This window comes from Brassica napus, chromosome C3 (genome assembly GCF_020379485.1).
Source record: "Brassica napus cultivar Da-Ae chromosome C3, Da-Ae, whole genome shotgun sequence".
NCBI lineage: Eukaryota > Viridiplantae > Streptophyta > Magnoliopsida > Brassicales > Brassicaceae > Brassica > Brassica napus.
In genome coordinates this window covers 58,982,050-59,003,690 of record NC_063446.1, presented here as the reverse complement: position 1 = coordinate 59,003,690, position 21,641 = coordinate 58,982,050, and the positions used below count along the sequence as shown (strand labels likewise).

Sequence of the window (21,641 nt, the reverse complement as noted above, 5' to 3'; positions counted from 1 at the left end):
TTAAAATTTATAAGAATATAAAGATATAGAAATTTCAACCAATTGCTTATATTTGCGTATGATTTCCGCATAATAAGCTTCAAATTGAACATTGAAAAAGATAGAGAGATTTTTTTTTAATCTTTTACTGACACAAACTTAAACAAAACGAAGAGTTAAATGTAATTTTTTTTGTCACACTTCCCGGAAAAAAATGGTTACAACATGGGCTTTCATAATATGACATTTTAACATATTAATGTTATGGACATTTAATAATTATCTTGACGAAAAAAAGACTATAAATAATTTATAATTAATAAAATTATGAAATTATTTACAATTTGATAACTAATTCATCGCCCTTTTTTATATGTTAAATTTTTCATAGAAGTTTAAAAATCATTTTATTTTCTTTAAACATGTATAGCCAATTTATAATCTTTTATGTCATACTAAGTCATAATATAATATTTCTTCATATTTTACATTAATAACCATTGTTTTTATATATCGTCTACAATTCTCTAATTACGTCTATTTGTTCAATTTTTTATATGATATCGAATATTCATCGTAAATAGATGGTTTAAGATATTTACTTGGTGAATATAATACATCAAATATTTCAAATATATTATTTAGTTAAATAAATAACCAAAAACCAAAAATTCAAACCCGGGGTCTAGTGTTTGTTAAAGAGAATGATTTTCTGTCTTCACGATTTCTATAAATGGATTTTTTAACAAACACTATTACAATCACCATTTAATAGTCCAAATATCATTATAGAAATAGTAAGCACCTAACAAGATTGTAATAGTGTAAATGTGTACGAACATTCGATCTCCTGTATATTATTTGAGAAGCATTACAACTTTTTTTTGTAGCCACATGTCATTACTAGGATGATTCTTAGAATCATTAGAAAAATATGTTGGTTCACCTAATTATATAATAAACTTTTATTAAACTAACAATAAATTCATCATTAATGTACTTTACTATTTTCTTAAATAAAATTTACGGAATTGCCTAATGTAGCCAAAGTATATATGGCAATTAATGATTTTGAATAATAAAGATTTGATAAAAAAAATAGTGTATCTTCTATCATATTTGTTTAATTTTATATTATTAAATAAATTAAACAACCACAATAACCATATAATAAAATTTTAGATTTTTATGCATATGTTATATTTTGAATTTTTACAAACGGCTAGAAATTACTAAAGCTGTTAAAAGTCTCATATTCAAATTTTATGATCCATGGTTTAAATTTTTTGTTATGACAAAATGAAAATGATTACAAAAATTATATAAGTAAAAAGTCTAATTTAATTAATTATTTAGCTTAATATATATATATATATATATCTTTTTAAATTAAACTATAAACCATATAAAATACAATATTTTAGTTTCAAAATTTACTTTGAACAATTTTTTTGATAAAAGTTTTGAACAATCATTGACAACTTATTTTTTTAAAATTATTAATTACTAAAAATATTAATCCTACAATAAAAATTTTGTTATCACTAATTTAAATTTTTTCTATAAAAGATACAAATGATCAAAAAAACTATATGAGTAGAAATCATCATTTAATAGACATTAATATTAAAAATATACTAAAATATATTATCTATGTTAGTATCATTTAAATTTAATTATATATCCTATCAAATATAAAAAAAAATATTTTTTAGATTAATAAAATTGATTTATATGTTCACACCAATTTAATTATATATTTAATAGTTTCTGACTTTTAATTATTTAATATATATTTATTATTTCATAATATGTAAAAATATTTAATACATAAAATAATTTATATATATAATGTTGATCGCGCGCGAAATTAACCTAGTTGTAATAGTGTTTGTTAAAAGTCCATTTAGAGAGACAAAAAGAAGATTAGATAGATGGGGACCCTAAGAGCAAAGACTCTATGCCATCTGGAAGGTCATTGACGTGTCCCTCTGAAGCAGACTCGCCCTTCTGTTTCCTTCCCTTTTATTAGGTGAATCACACTCTCCGTGATAAGTTTTATTGTCATTCAGTTAGTACATTATATTATGGTTTATACTTTAGTTACAGTACTTATAATTATATGATGAATATTTTATCTCAACTTGCTGTAAAGATGCAATAGATTTAGGACGTGTGGCTATTTTTTTATAAATGAAAAAATTGAAAAAAAATATGAGCCACAAGAGGAAAAGAAAGACAAAATGGTGGGTGGGGCCAAATGTCACCAAGCCATTTAAAACTGGTGGTCGAGAAGTAGTTGAAAGTAGCTCTCAAAACTCTTTTTGTGGCCATCATTTCAAGTTGCTTTTCTTCCTTACCCATATTCGGATTTAACTAAGATCTGAGTCACTATGTTAGATTTGCTTAAGATTTGTTCACTATCTTTTTATTTTCTTATTTCCATCGTGTTTTAGATTTTAGTTTGCAGGATTGTGTTGTTCACTTTTTGCATTCCTATGGCTTCTGTATTTTGCTGCTCACATGTTTCTTCTGCGTTCTTTTGTATAGTATGCGCACACATGCAACGTCGTTTTATTGTTTGCGTTTGATACTATTGTAGGCTTGTAGCGCATCCTATCTCAATTCACCCTACACGTATTTATCTATATGCATTCTACACATTCATCTACCTACACGTTCATCTGAATATATACACTTATCAGAAATTTGTTGCAGTTAAAGTTGTAATACAAGAGATGGATTAGATATAGTATTAGAGAAGAGTTGAGAGATCAGCTCCAGATTTTCTTTCAATCAATCCCTCCAGAGAATATATATAAAAGAGAAGTTATAACCAAAAGAAGCTTTAAGAAAACAAGATCAAATCGAGTTTTCTGTGATTTATTGGAGTGATAAAAACATAAATCAGTTACATCTTGTCTACACGTAACAGAAGAGAGAAAACAAACAACAGTTTGATGAGGTGTGGTTTTTGTCTACACGTAGCAAAACCACATTGTGCCTCTACTAACCTGATAAATAATAATATAAGAAAGATCCCGGCTCGATGAAGAATGAGACCGGTGGCAAAAACCAAAAGAAAGAATCACGCCGAATCCAAGAAGAAAGAATCATTCTCATCCTCATTCGGCTCTGGACTGACCAGCTCGGGAGGACAAGATGATCCCCACGATGAGACCGTATAGAGCCAGAGCTTCAGCGAAAATGAGGATAAGAATCATACCAACGAAAAGCTTTGGCTGCTGAGCATTGGCCCTGAGCCATCAAAAGAAAAGTTGCTTATCATGTGCTATTAATTTGAGACTAGACTTATTATTATAGATTACCTGACACCAGCATCACCAACAATACCAATGGCCATTCCAGCAGAGAGACCAGCAAGTCCACAAGCGAGACCAGAAGAGAGATGTGCATACCCGTCGAAGAGGTAGTAAGATTTAGCCTTGGGGTTAATCCCGGTACTGATGATAACAGCAATAATCAAACCGTAAATACCCAACACACCAGCCATAACAACAGGGACAATAGACTTCATCACCAACTCAGGCCTCATCACACCCATAGACGCCACTCCAACACCACTCTTGGCTGTCCCATATGCAGCTCCCATGCCTAGTTAAACACCACGGCACACAAATAAACACACGATATATTATATTAAAAGACAGATCGGCTAACTTATCTCACAGATCTAATCTCAAGAATGTGATTCACACTAAGTCAAATCAAGGCAGAAAAGACTTACAGGAGAAGACGAGGGCTGCGGCAGCGCCAAGGAAGCCGAAGAAAGGAGCGGTTTCATCGCCACTGAACGTAGACATTTTCCGACGAGTTCTGGATCTTAAGATGATGACGCCGATTGAATCTGATCTTTCTCCTCTCCTGACGCGTTTAAGGACAAGGACGATGATGATTGGTGAGAAAGATATATTATTCACAAGAGCGAAGGAGCGCACACGTCGGGATCTGAAACCCGGGTCAATCCGTATTCGACCCGGACTACGGGCTTTATTATTTGGGCCACGATTCGGCCCATGATCTGGTTAATTATTTCTATCCAATAATAATATCATAATTACCTTTTTCTTTAAAGAGAGTCGAACAGAAACGTTTGTAAACAGACGATAATAGCCTTCCTCTTTTTCCTTGCTTAGAAATTGAAAGAGGGTATATTTGTCAATGACTGATAAGTGTCGTCGAGCTCTTCTTCTTCTTACACTTGCCACCTCCTACAGAGTACAGAGACACAAACCAATCTCTCTCCTGAGCGTGAGATCTTTCTCGACTTCCGCTGCTCTTTTCTCCTGCGAAATCCGTAAGCTTTCCGATCAAATTTGTTATAAATTGCGCATACGCATAGCTTAATTCGAATATAGACTCTGAGTCTCTAGGGCTCATTTTCTCAGTTTTGATTTTTAATTTTTTTCCCCTCGGATTTGTCTTTCTCTTGGAGCTCTCAACTTGAAATTCAAAGTCTTTGATGGACATTCATTTTTGCGTAGTGATGATTTTTTTCCCTTTAAAAAGTGAGGATTGTTTTTAATCTAACTATGATTTGAAACTCATGTCCACGTGGAAATTATTGCTTATCCAATAACTAATAACTGTGAGCTACCAGCATCCCATGGCATTCATTAGATAGAAAGGGATTGAATTTTCTTTTGTGTTGCGGTGCGGTGCTTCTTTCTTGTATTTCTGTTATGATGATCTGTCTCTAGTTTATTTTGAGCCTAGTTTCAGACAAACTAATCACAAGCTAATGCACTTGAACCAGAGGATGGAGAGTGGTGGCCAGTATGATAATGGGCGGTGCAAGCCTGATTACTTCAAAGGGACACCACCTTCTGTGGTAATAAGACCAACACTTTGATGAACATTATGTTTTTTTTTCTTTGTTTTGCTTTGGTTGAAAGACTAAGAAGTAAAGTGTTTTTCTACAGTGGAATATGATGCCTCAGCATCAGATAAAGGAGCAACATAATGCACTCGTCATGAATAAGAAGATCATGTCCATCCTCGCCGAAAGAGACGCTGCTCTCAAAGAAAGAAACGAAGCCTTAGCTGCCAAGAAGGAAGCTTTAGCCGCTCGAGACGAAGCACTTGAGCAACGCGACAAAGCTCTCTCAGAAAGAGACAACGCCATCATGGAGAGGGAAACTGCTTTAAATGCTCTTCACTACCCTGAGAAAAACAACTTAAACTACATCCTGTCATGCGCAAAGCGTGGTGAAACTGAAAGAAGCCACCTACCGAACCCTTCCCATATATCAACTAAGCCGACCAAAAGGAAAATAGAGACCAAACAGGGAAACAAACTGGGAGAAGATCTGAACCGTCTGGCTGCTTCTCCCGGAAAGAAGTGCAGAAAAGACTGGGACGTTAACGAAGTCGGTTTAAACCTAGTCGCGTTCGATGAGACGACAATGCCTGTGCCCATGTGCACTTGCACGGGTACCGCTCGTCAGTGTTACAAATGGGGAAGCGGCGGGTGGCAATCGTCTTGCTGCACGACCACATTGTCTCAGCATCCGCTCCCACAGATGCCGAACAAGCGGCATTCTAGGATGGGCGGTAGGAAGATGAGCGGGAACGTCTTCTCCAGGCTACTTAGCCGTTTAGCTGGCCAAGGGCAGGACCTCTCCTCTCCGGTTGATCTCAAGGACTATTGGGCTAGGCACGGCACGAACCGCTACATCACTATCAAGTAGACAAGCCGCTATTTTTATATATCAAGTATGGTTTCTCTCTTTTAAAAGCTAGTTCGAAAAGAGTGAAGCTTAGGCGGCTCATTATTGTTTTTTTTTTAATTGTCCATAGTTCCCGTAATGCAAAATGTTTAGTATTTGTCTTTGTCTTTGACTTGGTTTCATGTTTATGTAACTAATAATCAGTCTAGTGAACGATTTCAAATTACAAAATCTCAACTGAGATATCGCTAAATCATAACTGTTTTAGCAAAAATGTAGGAAGATTTTTATATATATATGATCTTGTTGTATTAGTCAAACGGCTATAAAAGTTCTTTAGTCTCTCCTCTCTTCCACAACAAGAAAAAAAACATGGTCCAAAAGCCAAACACTGGTGCGCCTAGCCCATCACAGCTGCAGCAGCATCCACCAAAGCAGTGGCTCAAGCGCAGCAAAACATTCTTCGACGTTCCTAATCCGAAAATCGTAACAATCTTTCTCATAAGTATCTTTGCCACGTTTTTCTCAGGCATTGCTTTTGTCTTTGAATGGATATTTCATGGCAAGAACCATGCCGGATTCCAATGGATGATCTACTACGGCTTGTCCTTAATCTTTCTTCCTATTCTCATTTTTCTCGGTCTTGGTATCGTCATTGCTGTTACGACCAGGCACGAGTCAAAGCAGGTTGCAAGCTCGGTCGTGGAAGAAGAACAACAACATGTCGACCATCCTGCCGGTAAAGGTGGCAATGAAGAAAATTATTATGATAAAAACTGTCAGAGTTTGGCTGTTGTGGTTGATGAATATGATAAAAAGAGCGCCGGCAAAACATTGGAGCATAAAACTTTAAAACTGAAACGCGCCGTTTCGTTCCCATTGCGTAGCCAAGCAAGATCATGCCGGACTAGGTGAGTGTTCCAGTCACTATGGATCGGATCATACATCTTCCCCCATGTAATTTCTTTCCTTTATTTTTCGATGAGATTTATCTGCACTTCTGTTAACTTTTTATTTGTGTAATGCTGGTCTTATAATAATTATTTTGAAAAAGAAATCTAAACCAACCTAAAATGTCGAAAATCGACTCTCGACAAGTCAATTGTCATCTTAGGTACGTACAAGAAATCACGTTGTAATTGTCGCGACGTTTTAAAATTAAAGTCTTTAAGGATGAACAGAGATGTTTTGATCTATAATTTAAATACGTAAATATAAATATTAATTAATATGGTTTAGGAAAACCTAGGAATGTAACTTTTTGTCATGGTAATTTGAAATAAGTACAAATGTTCTTCATGTTCGTTTTACATTTTACTCATGTGTGCATGCGTCAATAGTCTCAAATGATTCCACTAATACAAATTTATGTATGGCCCTATTTGCTGTCCCATGTTTATTCTTCATTTTTCTTGACAAAAAAGTGTTTATTCTTTCTTTGCTATTTTTTCAAAGTTGTTGAGCGTATTCAAAAGGAAGTTGATATTAGGTGGATTAAATGTGCTTACCAAAGAGTGTATACTTATTTTTAATTTTTCAAAGAGTATATACTTTTATAGGAAAAATAATATTCCAAAGGTTTGATGTGCGACCATTGGTTATGGCCGGATGTTGTAGCATTTGCAATTGTCAAGCAAATCTCAATTAACATATACCAAATTAAATCTTGTTACGTTAAGAAATAATCATGTACCGAGTTGTCGGTTGCATATACAAATCAGTCCAGTCACGCAAATTTTTAAAAAAGGTTATTCAGGTTAATATAGGTGGGCGTTGTTTGTTTTCTGTTACTTAATTTTAACAAGACCATTTCTTATATGATTAAGACTTTATCCACGTGATTCACACCCTTAAATACGACTTTCAATTATCCAGTTCACACGCAGATCCATGACTATTTCTTTTAGAACAATCAATATTATGAACAAATGAGTGTTTCTGTGTTAACATAATTCATTATCAGCGAACGCTAGACATTTCATTTTTTGTTTTAAAAGACCAAATGTTATCTTGATTGTTTTTCTTTTAAAAATATCTTGTTTGAGTTCATCTTGAGTTGGGCCAAGTCTTGAATCACAACACTAATCGCGGATAAAAACTAATTTATTTTGTATAATTGTACTTGAATCGAAAAGTATTTTAGATTTTAACTGCGAATTTCTCGGTTACCAGAATTTTAAAATAAGTCTTATTCGAATGCGACTATTGAGTAGTACTGTTTTCCCACGTTGGTAATATTGAATTCTATATTGTTTTCCCACGTTGGTTCATGTTTTATTTTTATACAACTATTATTTGCACGGCGATTAAGAAAATACTGAAATCTTAGAATTATATCATTGGATGTAGATATTTATATTCAGAAGTAGAGGGAGGTGGTTATAAGATTTAGTACTTGTTGTGTAGTGGGGGTTCATGCAATTGAAGAAATGTGAAAATAATTATATTGATCGGCTGTATTTATGAAAATGTTATTAATTATTCTGATACTCATAAAACTTTGAAAGTTCGACACTAACAAATATCTTCGTCCTAGCATTGCAGCACGAGACAATCTATCTAAAAGTTCCTAAAATGTAAGAATCTGTTTATTTAAGAATTTGAATGTGGAAAAAAAAAAGAATTTGAAGGTGCCCAAAGCACAAGTACGTATGAGTGTTCTTAGCCCGACTTGGTGGTACCCAGAAAAAAAAATCTTTCTATATGGCACTCCATTACAAAGAATGGCTTTTAAATAAGAAAATGCCGAGACGCAAATGAGTCCATGACAGAGCGAGGACAGAATTTTTCGTCTTAGCAAAAATGTCAAAATGTGGTCGGAAATCGAATGCAATCGAAACCTAATCCATATTCATATCATCAAAAAATTATATTCATTATAAATTATTTATATCTTCCATATATTACGAGAATCTACAGATTTCATTTAATGAAATAATCTTCACCATGTTTTAAAAAAAATAATAATAATAATAATCTTCACCATTTCGATAACAAAAGAATCTCATCATTTCGATAACAAAACAAAAATAGCACCAACGAATTTTTGGTTAAAAAAGTATCATAAATATTCTGCCATTTGAATTTGATTTTTGTTGGAAAAGACTACAGATTTATATTTGATTAAGTTTTCAACAAAGAGGTGAAATCACTTTTTCCTTACACAAAATAAAAATAAAAACAAAAACAAAATCACAAAAGAAGATGTATTTGCAAATTATATATAATTTTATCAGAACTTTCAATATAATAATTACGTTTAAGCTATAACATCAACATCTAAAAGCATATGGTATCTACATATTTGATACTGATTAAGCTCAGATTTTTTTCTAAACAATTGACATAAACTTTACATTGGGATATAGAAAGCAAAGTGCACTGAATTAGAAAAAAAAATATCGGGTAAAAAAATTCACGCGTCTTGGTGCGGTGTTTACAATTTCTTTCTTCCTTCACATGACATCCGTGTCTTCTTCTTTTTTTCTCTTTCTTTCTAACTTTGCTCGTACCAACAAAAATCGAGAAAAATAAATAAATCAAGGGGGAGAGAAAATCGCGGAGGAAGACAAATTGGCCCTGAGATTTTCCAAATTTCTAGAGAGAGAGAAAGTAAGATTAGTTTATTTCAACGTTGTAAGAGAGAGAGAGAGAGAAGAGTTGTCTTTTTTACGCCATTGATTGATTCAAGTTGAGTGCGTTGAAGCAAGCAGAGGTATCAGACTTGCATTTCAAAGCTCTGATTTTTAAGTTATTTACCCATCAAAAAAAAAAAAAGCATCTCATCGTGTAAGAGTTTTTTTTGGTGGTACTTAGCAGTGTTTGAATTTCAGTTGAGTAGCATTACCCGTCGGATCTCGAAGAAGAAATGGGTGATACAGACACTGATATGATCCACAGACTCCATTCTCCATTCGGCAAACAGCCTCAGCAGCTCCAATTAAACCCTAAGCCTCCGACTTCTCCCTACTCTCAGATCCAGAATCTCAACCCGGTGGGAGCTACTACTAGTCACTCACGGTCAATGTCACAGCCTTCGTCTTTCTTCTCCTTCGATTCCTTGCCTCCCCTAAGCCCTTCTCCCTTTAACAACAACAACAACAACAACCCTTCTTCTTCGTTGTTGCCTCCTTCCCCGTTCACGAGGTGTAACTCAGACTCTTCTAGAGTCGTTCTGCCTCCCAGAAAGTCTCATAGACGCTCCAACAGTGATATTTCCGGCGGGGAATCTGCTGATTGGTCAACAAAGACCACTCCTCCTTTCGTCAAGAAGGAGTCGGGAGAGAGAGAAGACATGGATGACCTCTTCTCGGCGTATATGAATCTTGAAAACATCGATGCCTTGAACTCCCCTGAAGCTGATAGAGCAAGCGGGACCAAGACTAACGGTAGTGACGACACAGAGGGAGAAAGCAGTAGTGTTAATTACGAGAGTGGCGGCGATCGTAACAATAGCTTGAAGAGAAGAGCTGGAGCTGGAGGAGGAGACATTGCTCCTACGTCTAGACATTACAGGAGTGTTTCGGTTGACAGTTGTTTCATGGAGAAAATGTCTTTTGGTGAAGACTCACTAAAGCCTCCTTCTACCAACTCGGTTGATGGTGGTTCTGCTTTTAGCATTGAGTTTAAGAACGGTGAGTTTAATGCGGCGGAGATGAAGAAGATTATGGCTAATGATAAATTAGCAGAGATGGCAGTGTCTGACCCTAAGCGTGTCAAAAGGTATATCCACTGTCTATAGTTTAATCGGAGGGTTCGAATGTGGATGATCTTTTTTTTTTTCAGAATATTGGCGAACCGTCAGTCTGCAGCGAGGTCAAAGGAGAGGAAGATGCGGTACATAGTCGAATTGGAACACAAAGTGCAAACTCTTCAGACCGAGGCTACTACATTGTCTGCTCAGTTCACGCTTTTGCAGGTGCCTTAGTCTTCTACCAATGTTATAACAAGCGTCTAGATTTTGTTTGTTTTTTTTAAAAACCATTTTAGTTGCTGTATTGATCCACAGAGAGATATGATGGGGTTGACAAACCATAACAATGAGCTCAAGTTTCGTCTTCAAGCAATGGAGCAGCAAGCTCAGCTTCGCGATGGTATGCATTTCTCTTCATATTATAATTCTTTCCCTTCACATTTGTCAGAAAATGATTTCTTTTTTTCTTTCTGTGGCAGCTCTGAGTGAAGCACTGAATGGGGAAGTCCAGAGACTGAAACTGGCAATTGGTGAGACCAGCCACAACGAATCTGATAGATCAAAGATGCAATCACTCAACGCTGAGATGTTCCAGCAACTCAACATCAGCCAGTTAACACAGCAGAGACAGTCTCAGCAGAACCAGAATGGAACCTTGTCAGCAAAACCTGAATCAAATGAATTATAGAGCAGATAAATTGTTGAGTTGGTGGCTGGATCAAAGGGTTGGAGTCTTTAGTTTTCAAGTTACATATCAATCAATCAAACATTATTTTTTTTTTTATCTGCAGTCTGTTGACATCACATATACCATTCATTATATGGCGCAAGTTAAAAAATAAAAATACAGTATTTTATTCAATTTATGGTAGATAGAGAATATGGTTGTAAACTTGTAATGGATGCTCAAGGGGTTTGAGCTTCAGACAGGGATTCTCTGTTTGTTTTTTCAGTTTGGATTCTGTCTCTTTGTTGTTGTTAGCGTCTTATCTCTTCTATATCTGGAAACTGTAGTTAACAGGCCGGGTCTCATTTTGGGCCTGATAAAAAGCATCCATGAATACTCTCAATTCCATCCAAAACGCTGTTAGCTCGTCGTTCGTTACCGTCGTCTATGCTCGTCTGCACCATTTTCGTTTATCTCCTAATATATTTTATTAAGTTTTTTTTTTTGTTAAGGGATTTAAGGCTTATTAAGATTTTCTTTATTTATTTTAATTATGGAAAAATTTGGAGAAGTACTCTTACTTGAGATTTTATTTTGAAAATTACACCATTATATAAGTTTTTTGAAAACTACACTTTCGTATATATGAATTTACTAAATTGTCCATTCTGAATATTGAATATTATTATCAATTTTATGTCATTATAATTTATTTAATATTAAAATTAACAGTTTCAACAATAATAAGTTTTTTAAGATAAAAAATATCTACAGTATCTGCACAATATCTTTTTTACTATATCTAAATGTTTTATTTTATTTTGAAAAAAAAAATAACAAGTGAACCTCGTCGATCTCATCTTATTCTTTTTGATACTTTGTTCTCCATTTTTCAAAAACATTTTTTTCTCTTTTCTTTTTATGCTACAAACATTTTTCTTTTTCTAATTTCATTTTTATTCTCCTTCTCATTGAGAGGTTTGTTAATTTTTCACCCATCCCTTTAAGTGTAATTCAATTTCGTAAAAGGTGATTTAGTTTTTCTTCTTCGTGATTTCACCCAGCATATGTTTACATTCTTCTTTTTTGAAGAAACATATATGTTTACGTTCTCCATTTGAGATCTTGTAAATGATATTGTTTTTGTTTAATTTTTAGAGGACTTTAGTGAAACCCTTTCCTATTTTAGGCTAGTCACTTATCTTAGGAGATCCTGGCTTCTTTTGGTCTCTTTAACAATTTGTTTATCCATGTTCTTATGCTGAAAGATCTGCTCTCCTTTCCAAATTCTCCTAGTGTATCCACTTAGAGACACTGTCAAAATTTGATTCAAATATCAGATTCAATCGATGCATACACTCTAATGTTTCATGACAAACATTAATTTGGGAATGAGACAAAGAGTTAACGTGAAACAATGGTTTTGGAATATAATTCTAGCAATTAAGAGATAAAGCTCTTGATCGTAATCTTTTGGTTGGTTGCTTTAGCTCGTGCTCGGTGAATATATAAAAAGAATCGTAGATTCAGTTCCAAAGATATCCCGGATTTCTACTTTTAGTCCTCCGTACTTCAATGATGATAACTCACTACGACATAATGTGTTAGGCGTTGTGCTCTCTGTTCTTGAACAAATGAAGGATGATAACTTATGTTTCAGGTTTCAAATTATTCTGAAATATTAGTCCATAATAAACATACGTTTTCTTTAGCTTTTAAAAATTTGCACGAGAAATTAAAAATAAAACATATTGATATATATATGTCTATTTGAATTTATCTCACACATATTTTCTTAAACATATAGAATTATAATATTATTTATCATTATTAATTTCAGATTTATATTGTAATTACTAAAATTCTAATCTGGTTAAAAATGTCTTTTCATATTTAATAAAGTGTAGTTTTCAAAAAAATAAAAAATAAAGTATAATTTTCAAATTTAATACTATTAATAGAGTATTTTCCAAATTATCCCTTTAATTATTGTTTCATCTTCAAATATTGTTTAAACTAAACAGACAATTTGGATCTCTTAAAAATAAACTGTCAAAATTTATCTAGAAAAGAATATGGTATGAAAAACATGGCAATATGTTAGTATTTAGCCCTGTTCAGGAACGCGCTAAGCGCTAGTCGGACAGTCGGGTTGGACCTAGCGCCTAAAGAGAAAATCGGAGATTAATCGGAAATTATGCGGGGCGGAATTTTTAGATGGTTTACTATGTTATAAATCCTGTTAATTTTTAATTGTGTATAAGATTAATACATTTTCATGTTTAAGATTGTATAAAATACACAAATAGAATATATAAACTTAATATAGTGTAATTTTCATCAAAATTATGAATATAAATGATATTTATAAAATTTTAGATCTAATAAACAAATAAAAATATTATTAAAAAAATAAAAAATAAAAAAATAGATTAGGCGGTCTAGGCGGAAAAAATCGGATATCCGATTTTTAAAACCGATTTGGCATAAATCGGAACGAAAGAGTGATGCGTAGCGCCTAGGCGGCCGATTTTTAGAACAAGAGTATTTAGCTATTTACCAATTTTGTTTTTAGTGTATATTATAAAGTTTTGATAACTCTTGCCGGCACCATCTTAATCTATTAAAACAGAAATACAATTAGTACTTAAACCTTATATTTTTTTAATATTTACCATTCCATGCCAATGAACTTATATACACAGTCGTTTTTAATTTACCAAACCATGCCTAATAAATTAACGTGCACTTAAAACGAGTGAAATATGACTCGGTTTAATTTTTGACCCACATGCTTCACTTAAAACCGAGTTAAATATGATTCGGTATAATTTTGACCCATTATATGGTTTCACTTAAAATGAGTTAAATATACCACCAAATATATATGACTCGGTTTAATTTTGTCTGCAGAAATCAAAACAAACATGTTTCGATACAAAATATTCCTCGGTTCACTACATACAAAAACCAATATTTCTACAAACATGTTTCAATAGAAATCAAGAAATCAAAATAGACAAGTTGGCCCGAATTACTATCCAACATTTTGTATATACATAGTTACGTTCACTACATAAAAATTCTCTAAATACTTAACCATGGTAAAACAAATGTCTCGGTTTAGTTTGGTCTGCAGAAGTCAAAACAAACATGTTTCGATACAAAAATATTCCTTGGTTATATGTTGATATGCAGAATCAACCAATATATCATGAGATATTACCGGTGCACTAAATCAAAACAAATTGAACTTTTTTGATTCCTAACATTGATAATATTCCTAAACAGTTTCCTATTGTTACGCAATCTAAGAATATAACTAACACTACATATGAACTTGCAAATCACGTATTAGAAATAAGAATATTATGATAATTATGATGATTTAATCTAAAAGGGATAAGTATTACTTAATTCAAATACGTATATTCTCATTCAATACGTTCATATCTCAACTGAAAAATCGAGTTGTTCATAATATCCTATTTAACCTAGGCTATCGGAAACAAACTATATATACCTCCTATCTATTGCGTGAAAAGAACAAAATTTAACGCAGAAAAACCTAAGCATGTCTAAGATGACAAGTTCTGCTCTTCTCACAAAACTCAGACCTTTTAAAAACTCATGGCGGAGTTCGAGTCATCATTGTCCCCTCACTCCCAATAATCAAGCGGGTCAAATCTTAGTTGAGACAAGTGTCCACCATTAACTCAAAAGCTACAACTAGCATGTTTGATGAAAAATCATAACACGCCACAAAGAGATTGAACGAAACAAAGTTTCTTCTAGCTGGTGACATGATAAATAATAATCATACGACTATAAGCATAAATAAATAAAAAAATGAAAAACAGAATCAAGGAGAAACCCTGCAGCTCTCTTTCTACAGAAAGTAAAATATACATAATGTTTTTCTAGATTCTGTACATTTTACTTTCTGTACAAATTTATATTTGATTTTACTTTATATATAAATTTATATTTGATTTTTATTTCAGTTAAAAATAACTGCATATATATATATATATATATATATACATAGATGCAATTTTAAGTTGATACAATCTTCTTAGAAAAATTATGTTCACATGGTATATTAATACATAGTCAGATTTTTTATAAAAAAACCTATTATCTAACTGATCCAACACACATCCCAATAGAAAATATATAACACAATAACAAAATATATGGTCAGAACAATAAACTAAAACCATAAAATAAAATCATTAAATTGTTGCGTTTTGAAATGTATTTGTAATTATCAAAAAATTACAACTGGGCGGACGAGCAGGTCAGAATCTAGTTAACCTTAAGAGACAAGGAAACAGGTTCTAATACTTTAGAGTTTTTACCTAATAAAATTTCGTGCGTTGGATTGAGAAGGAAGCAAAACAGAAAAACTGCTGCTGCTAAGGCGAGATCCGTGTGATACAAATAGTCATCGTTGTCGTATCTCGACCATGGAAACACCGAGGAAGAAGCTTATACAAACGGAAGCGTAAACTCATACTCCCTTTCGCTTGATCTCATGATAGAGATATTCAAACAGTTGCCACTGAAAAACCTAATCAGATCACTATGCGTATCTAAGCAATGGGCTTCCATCATCTGCGGTCGATATTTCATGAAACTATTCCTGAATGAGTCCTTGACTAGACCAAAAAGTGTTGTCTTCGTGTTCAGAAAAAGATTGCACATGAACTAGTACCATCTTCTTCCGATGCTGCTTCTTCTTTAGCCACTTACCATGTGACTGTTCACACCCTACAGCGCACGAAAATATATCTCCTTCAGTCCACGGGTTTGCTATGGACCACCTTCTGAACTCATCGTCTATAACCCTTGCACTAGACGATCCAGCTACCTTGCCCAAGTTTAATGCAGGGAGGAGGGTCATAAACCACTACTTAGGCTATGATCCCATCAACAACGATTATAAAGTGTTGTGCATCATCAGAGGTATGCCTAAGCTGAGTAACAGACGCGGTTTAGCTGCGGAGATACTTGTTTTGACACTGGGATCATCAACTCATCAGGATTCATGGAAGATGATGAATATTCAAGACAATATCATTCCTCATCACTCTCCTCTAAGTGAGGAACTGTGCATCAATGGTGTTTTGTATTATCAAGCTTTTACTGGATAAAACTAAATGCTTCTGCGATCATGAGTTTTGATGTTAGGTCTGAAAAGCTTGCTCTTATCAAAGGACCTTGCACCTTTCCCACTTTCTCGAAGTTGACAAGCTACGAGGAAAAGCTAGCTGTCATCTTCTATAAAAAGAAAATCAGTGGTATTATTGCCTTGTGGGTTCTACAAGATCCTTCTGCGAGATTATTGATACACCAATCCACGAGCATGCATCGCAAACTAGCTTTGTCTATTTTGATCTCAAGAATGATAGTGTGAGAAATTTTAATATCGAAGGAATCACAGACGAGTATATGTTTTGTCAATCGAACTTTGTTTCCGCTGGTCAGGTTGAGAATCTCATGTTTCTATAAGAGTTGAAGGAGAAGATTATTGCTCATTCTTCCAGTTCCTCTCCACACGGTCTTTTGTTATTCTGTTAGTTTCTCTATCCGAGAAGGTTGTTTGTTCATCAATCACTGTTTAAGTTTTATATTTGCTTTTCAGTTCCTTGTAGTTTACCAAATTTCCATATATTAATTGTGCTCCACTGCCGGTCATCCTAACTTGCAGGCTACAACTGGTAATGAATGGCTCAACATCCTTTTATAGCAGAGGAAAATGTAGTTTTAAGAACAGTTCCATGCCTGAGAAATCGAAAACCAATCGTCAACAAAAGATAGTATTATTATATAGTTTAATTATAGTGTTTTGATTCCTTTGTCATGAAGTTTTCAAAAGTTCTTGAATAAGTAGCAATTCTCATTCTCTTATTTTCTTCACTATTTTAATGTTTAGATTTCCATTGATTTGTGCCTATTTCTAAAATAAAAACTTCTGAGTACAAAGTGTCAACTTTAAAGTATTCGTAAGTTACCTCTTTCACTTTTGAAGGGAATTAATAAATGATTACCTTTGATGGTAAACAGCAACACCTTAGTCGTTTTTCTTCACACCAACTTCAATGTAACAAAAAGAAAACATGTTTACCTTTAAAACATATATCATGTAAACATAATATCAATGTTTTTAAAACAAGACCGATCCGATGGTTGAACTGGATTCGGCCATGAACGGTTACATAATCAAATTGGGGTCTAATAATTAGTTTAACTATGAACCAATCACGTAGCCGGATTGGATCTAATAGTTATTAAATTGATAAAAATCATTAAAACTAAAAAAAAAAATCAATAAACCAATTATATAAAGATAAAACTAGTTTATATTTATAATATTTTATGTTTAAAATTCATTTATATTTTAATTATGTATCATATTTACTAACATTACTTTTAAATTTATACACTAAAATATATATTAAACCAGATTACTGAACCAAGTTTGATCCGGTCGAACCATATTGAACTGTGACCCAAAAATTATTTGATTCAGCTTCCGGTCCGGTTTTAAAAACTCACAATATAGATGTTAAAATAGAATATAAGATAAACGGAAATAAAATAAAATGTGTCACTTATACATTTGCTTTGGTGACATTTTTAAGTAGATTTCCAACACAAAGTTCAAAATTCTAATTTATATCAAATTTTATTTGTAATCCAAGAAAATCTGTACTTTCGAACCGCAGATAAAAATATAGTTTTAGTCAAATGTGTTAAGTTAAAGATGTCTAAAAATATAAAAGGGGTCAAATGCAACAACTATAACTACTAAGCAAATTACAAACTACAAAGACGGTATTAAAACAAAAATTCAAATCTCACATGAATACCCAATATGAAATTCACTAATGTGGAACATATGATATAGAATAATTCAAATATACGGCCCAACAATGTTGTTCCATGAACCGATGTAATATATTCTATGATTTCTTCAATATAATTTTAAATATATTTTTGTGACTGATTGCAAGTGTATAGTGAAAAAAGTATGAATGGTCTTAGTGGTGAATTGTGTAAGTTTGGATGGTGTAATATTGAAACAGTTTAACCAAGTTACCAAAATATCTAATATATTAAAACAAAATTCATAACTTCTTTTCATAACTTCTTTTCATGTGTAATTTTTTTGTTTGGACCATTCCTAGAAAATATCATATTTTACATAAGTTCATTATTATATCTTTTAATATCTTTATCTTTTTATTTGAAATACAAATGAATATATTTAAAATACTGTAACAAAATCTTCTTAAAATCTTCTTAGAATCTTTTTAAATTTACTTTCGAAAATTAGTTAGTTTAATTTAAATTATCATAAAATATAATTAGAAACTAAAATTGAATATAGTTTTGGTTTATAAACGAAAATTTAAATAAAATTAAATTAATTAATTTCAAAAATACATTTACTAATAATTTTTAAATATTTTGTTAGAAATAAATATTTATTTCTATTTTAATTTTTTTCAAATTTGTTTTCGAATAAAATAAAAATCATGATTTTTTGATGAGTGATATTCTTATTTGGACCATCATTTAAATTTTATATTAAATGTATATCACTAATGCTAATATATACAATATTTTAACTACTTTAATCATAATATCTTGGAGTTTTTGCCAAAACTAACCCACAACTTGATTTTAACCCCAAACATATACCCAAATTTGAATCAAATGCAAAACTAACCTAAAAGCCTAGTGAAATTACAGCTCAACCCCTTGTGAACAAACAAAAAAACAGAAGCCATTTTTACGAATATAGCCCCAGTAAATCGTCTGAGTCGTCTGAGATGTTGGAAGTCGTCTGGACGACTGAGGTTTAAGTCGTCTGGTACCAGTTTATTTTAAAAATAATTTATAAATCTTGTAAAAAAATATTTTGATGCGTGAAAAATAAAAATCAGGTGATTATAAACAGTTTTAAGTGATATAAATTAAGATAAGATAAAATTAATTTGTTTCGAAGATAGATGAGTGGAAGTATTGAATCATGATATTCTTTGGTTTAGGAGTTTGGCAAACATATGTTGTAGTATTGTATGTATTGTTAGGGTTAGATCTTGGAAAACTAAAATGTTTTTTTCAAAAATTAGTTTTCACCTATATGTGTTTATTTCTGTGTATAGTAAACACTTTTCAAGTTTGATTTGATTTTATGAAGTGTTTAATTAGATAATTAAGTTTAGGGGTTATGTTTAGGGTGTGGACGACTTATATTTCAGTCGTCCACATCGTACCGAACTTTTAATTTTACCAATGTACGTTTTAACCTAACCGGATCATTTACCGGACATATAAAAGCTATTTTTTTCACTATTTCACAACTTTACGAAACCCTAGAGCCGTTTCTCTCCAACGGCGATTTCGAAGGCGATAAGACGAAAACCCTACCGTGGTCTTGTTCCGCCGTTATCTTCGCCGGTAGTCTCTCCGATTACGACGAATCTCGTTTCTCCTTCATGCCGTAGAGTATTTTCGTAGTTTAAACTCACCGTCCGCTTCCTTTTTTTCAGATCTGAAATCTCGTTTGCCAAACTCCGCCGCCAGTATGTTATTTCTCATGTATTAAGGCGTTTAGCCGCCGGAAAACCCTAAATATTTTAGTATTGATTCTTCTTTTCCCTTCGATTTGCAGATCTGTAACGGTTTGGGACCACATCTTCTCTGACCATATCTTCTCGGACAATATATTCTCCAACTGTAAGTCATTCGTCTTTTGTTTAAAAGATTTTGAGATTGTTGTAGTCTTTTGCTGAAAGATTACTCAGACGACTTCCAGGAAGTGAGAAGACTACTTGGACGACTTCCAGGAAGTCTTCTACGATGTCTTACTCTCTGGACGACTTCCAGGTAAGTCGTCCAAGTAGTCTTCTCACTTCCTAGAAGTCGTCTGAGTAGTCTTCTCACTTCATGGAAGCCGTCTGCAAGTCTTCTATAGCATTTAGCATAGTGCGCAACCTATGTGTTTGAGATGGTTGTTTGTGATTATTTGCAGGCCTTAAAATAGATTTACCAGAACTCCCGCCAAGGATGTTTACATTAAGAGAAGAGCCCGATGCAATCAGGAACATTTCCCACCGCGTTTGACAAAAAACACGGGAAGACCATCAGGGAGAAGATGGCGCTGGATATATTTCGAGAGCTTCCTATGTGCCATGAATGGGAAAACCAAGACAATGATGAGAACCTGGCAACGTATGATTAGATATTGGATGTGTTATTGTGTGATGTTGCGATTGTATTTGAACTTGATGCTTTTGTGTACTGTTGTTTGGTAGATTAGGGGATGTTAACAGGGTCGGGATAGGATGATGTTTTTTGTAACCTATCCTCATACCAAACTAGAATTCCGTAGGAAATTAGTTTGGTAGTGCAGTAACCTTTCGGAATATGTAATGTTTAACTTGTCTTTTTTAAATTGCACTGTTGGAATTAGTTTGGACGATTTAACATAGAAGGTCTACAAACAAAAGTTCATAAAACATATAAATTCATAACATAGAGTCTACAGAGAAGTTCATAAAACATAGAAAATCATTGTGGACGACTACAGAGAAGTTCATAAAACATAGAAAATCATTGTGGACGACTTACTTAAAGGTCTTCTGGACGACTAACCAGAAGAAAATTCTAGTTAAGACGTTGGACGACTAACCAGAAGGTCTTCTGGACGACTTACTTAAAGGTCTTCTGGACGACTAACCAGAAGAAAATTCTAGTTAAGACGTTGGACGACTAACCAAAAGGTCTTCTGGACGACTTACTTAAAGGTCTTCCACGTCAGTTCTTACATTGTGGACGCTTATGGCCAGTTTCTTTGCAGACTGAGCACCTATAAACCTTGTGTTGCTTCTGGGGTTTGCGTCCTCTCATCCTGGATAGCTCCAACCAAGATTGCCATCTTGATTATTCTGTCTCCCCGGACCACGCTTTACTTCCGGAGGAAAGCATGTGCGTGCCTCAACAAGTTGTCCAACACAAGGATATATATTCTCTGAGTATCCTGCAAACAAAGTATCCTTTGAGTAGACCGGCCACACAAGTGTGGAGATATGCACACCAGCTGCTGTTCCAGCTGCTATAGCATGAGAGCAAGGTATTTTCTCGACTTGATAGACACCACAATCACACTTTTGAAGTTCCAGATCAACATTACAGTCCCTATTGCCACCTTTCACAAAGAACTTCCATCCATCAATTTGTTGGACTCTCAGAGTATACGCGTTCTCCTCTCGGACAGCAAGCAAGTGTTCAACACCCCGACTATGTTGAGTTGTAAGACTCAAAGCATCTCCTCTCCTTTTCCAGTACTACCTTCCTAGCTTCTCCCTTATGAACTCCAGCAGGAACTGAATAGGAAATCCTCTTGCTCGCTTCAGTGCGGAGTTAATTGATTCAGGGATATTGCTCGTTTTTAAGTTGTACATGTCTCCCTGACAATGAACCCTAGACCATAGGGTCACATCGGCTTCCTCCAGATACTCAGCAAGATCCGGATTTGCACTCCGTATCTCATCCATTTACCGATCAAAATCGTAAAGTGTATAAGCATAAGCAGCAC

General features: G+C 33.6%; 4 protein-coding genes and 1 pseudogene across 9 annotated transcripts; 4 read left to right on the top strand and 1 right to left on the bottom strand.

The window, feature by feature from the left end:
- Window positions 1–2,834: 2,834 nt before the first annotated feature.
- Window positions 2,835–3,960, bottom strand: LOC106406521 (V-type proton ATPase subunit c1). The gene is made up of 3 exons (XM_013847207.3): window positions 3,728–3,960; window positions 3,309–3,594; window positions 2,835–3,237 (listed from the first exon to the last, which is right to left on the bottom strand). Exons 1-3 carry the CDS (start codon window positions 3,801–3,803, stop codon window positions 3,105–3,107), a joined length of 495 nt encoding a protein of 164 aa, XP_013702661.1. The 5' UTR covers window positions 3,804–3,960; the 3' UTR covers window positions 2,835–3,104.
- Window positions 3,961–4,142: 182 nt separating this feature from the next.
- LOC106357697 (protein BASIC PENTACYSTEINE5-like) lies at window positions 4,143–5,922 on the top strand. 3 transcript variants are annotated; one of them, XM_022704860.2, is made up of 3 exons: window positions 4,143–4,297; window positions 4,757–4,831; window positions 4,923–5,922. In XM_022704860.2, the coding sequence occupies exons 2-3, from the start codon at window positions 4,760–4,762 to the stop codon at window positions 5,688–5,690; spliced, it is 840 nt and encodes a 279-aa protein (XP_022560581.1). In that variant the 5' UTR covers window positions 4,143–4,297; window positions 4,757–4,759; the 3' UTR covers window positions 5,691–5,922. The 3 variants fall into 3 exon arrangements, with proteins under 3 accessions (XP_022560581.1, XP_048606278.1, XP_048606279.1); XM_048750321.1 differs by having other exon boundaries at window positions 4,147–4,297; window positions 4,701–4,831; XM_048750322.1 differs by having other exon boundaries at window positions 4,229–4,297; window positions 4,717–4,831.
- Window positions 5,923–6,025: 103 nt separating this feature from the next.
- On the top strand, window positions 6,026–6,832 carry LOC111204697. The gene has a single exon (XM_022699978.2). The coding sequence runs from the start codon at window positions 6,042–6,044 to the stop codon at window positions 6,582–6,584; it is 543 nt and encodes a 180-aa protein (XP_022555699.1). The 5' UTR covers window positions 6,026–6,041; the 3' UTR covers window positions 6,585–6,832.
- Window positions 6,833–9,116: 2,284 nt separating this feature from the next.
- On the top strand, window positions 9,117–11,330 carry LOC111197929 (bZIP transcription factor 29). Of its 4 annotated transcripts, none has more exons than XM_022699975.2 (5): window positions 9,142–9,384; window positions 9,503–10,391; window positions 10,455–10,587; window positions 10,678–10,762; window positions 10,842–11,330. In XM_022699975.2, exons 2-5 carry the CDS (start codon window positions 9,538–9,540, stop codon window positions 11,048–11,050), a joined length of 1,281 nt encoding a protein of 426 aa, XP_022555696.1. In that variant the 5' UTR covers window positions 9,142–9,384; window positions 9,503–9,537; the 3' UTR covers window positions 11,051–11,330. The 4 variants fall into 4 exon arrangements, with proteins under 4 accessions (XP_022555698.1, XP_022555696.1, XP_022555695.1 ...); XM_022699974.2 differs by having other exon boundaries at window positions 9,489–10,391; XM_022699976.2 differs by having other exon boundaries at window positions 9,486–10,391.
- Window positions 11,331–11,418: 88 nt separating this feature from the next.
- LOC106354975 lies at window positions 11,419–18,234 on the top strand (annotated as a pseudogene).
- Window positions 18,235–21,641: the final 3,407 nt, after the last annotated feature.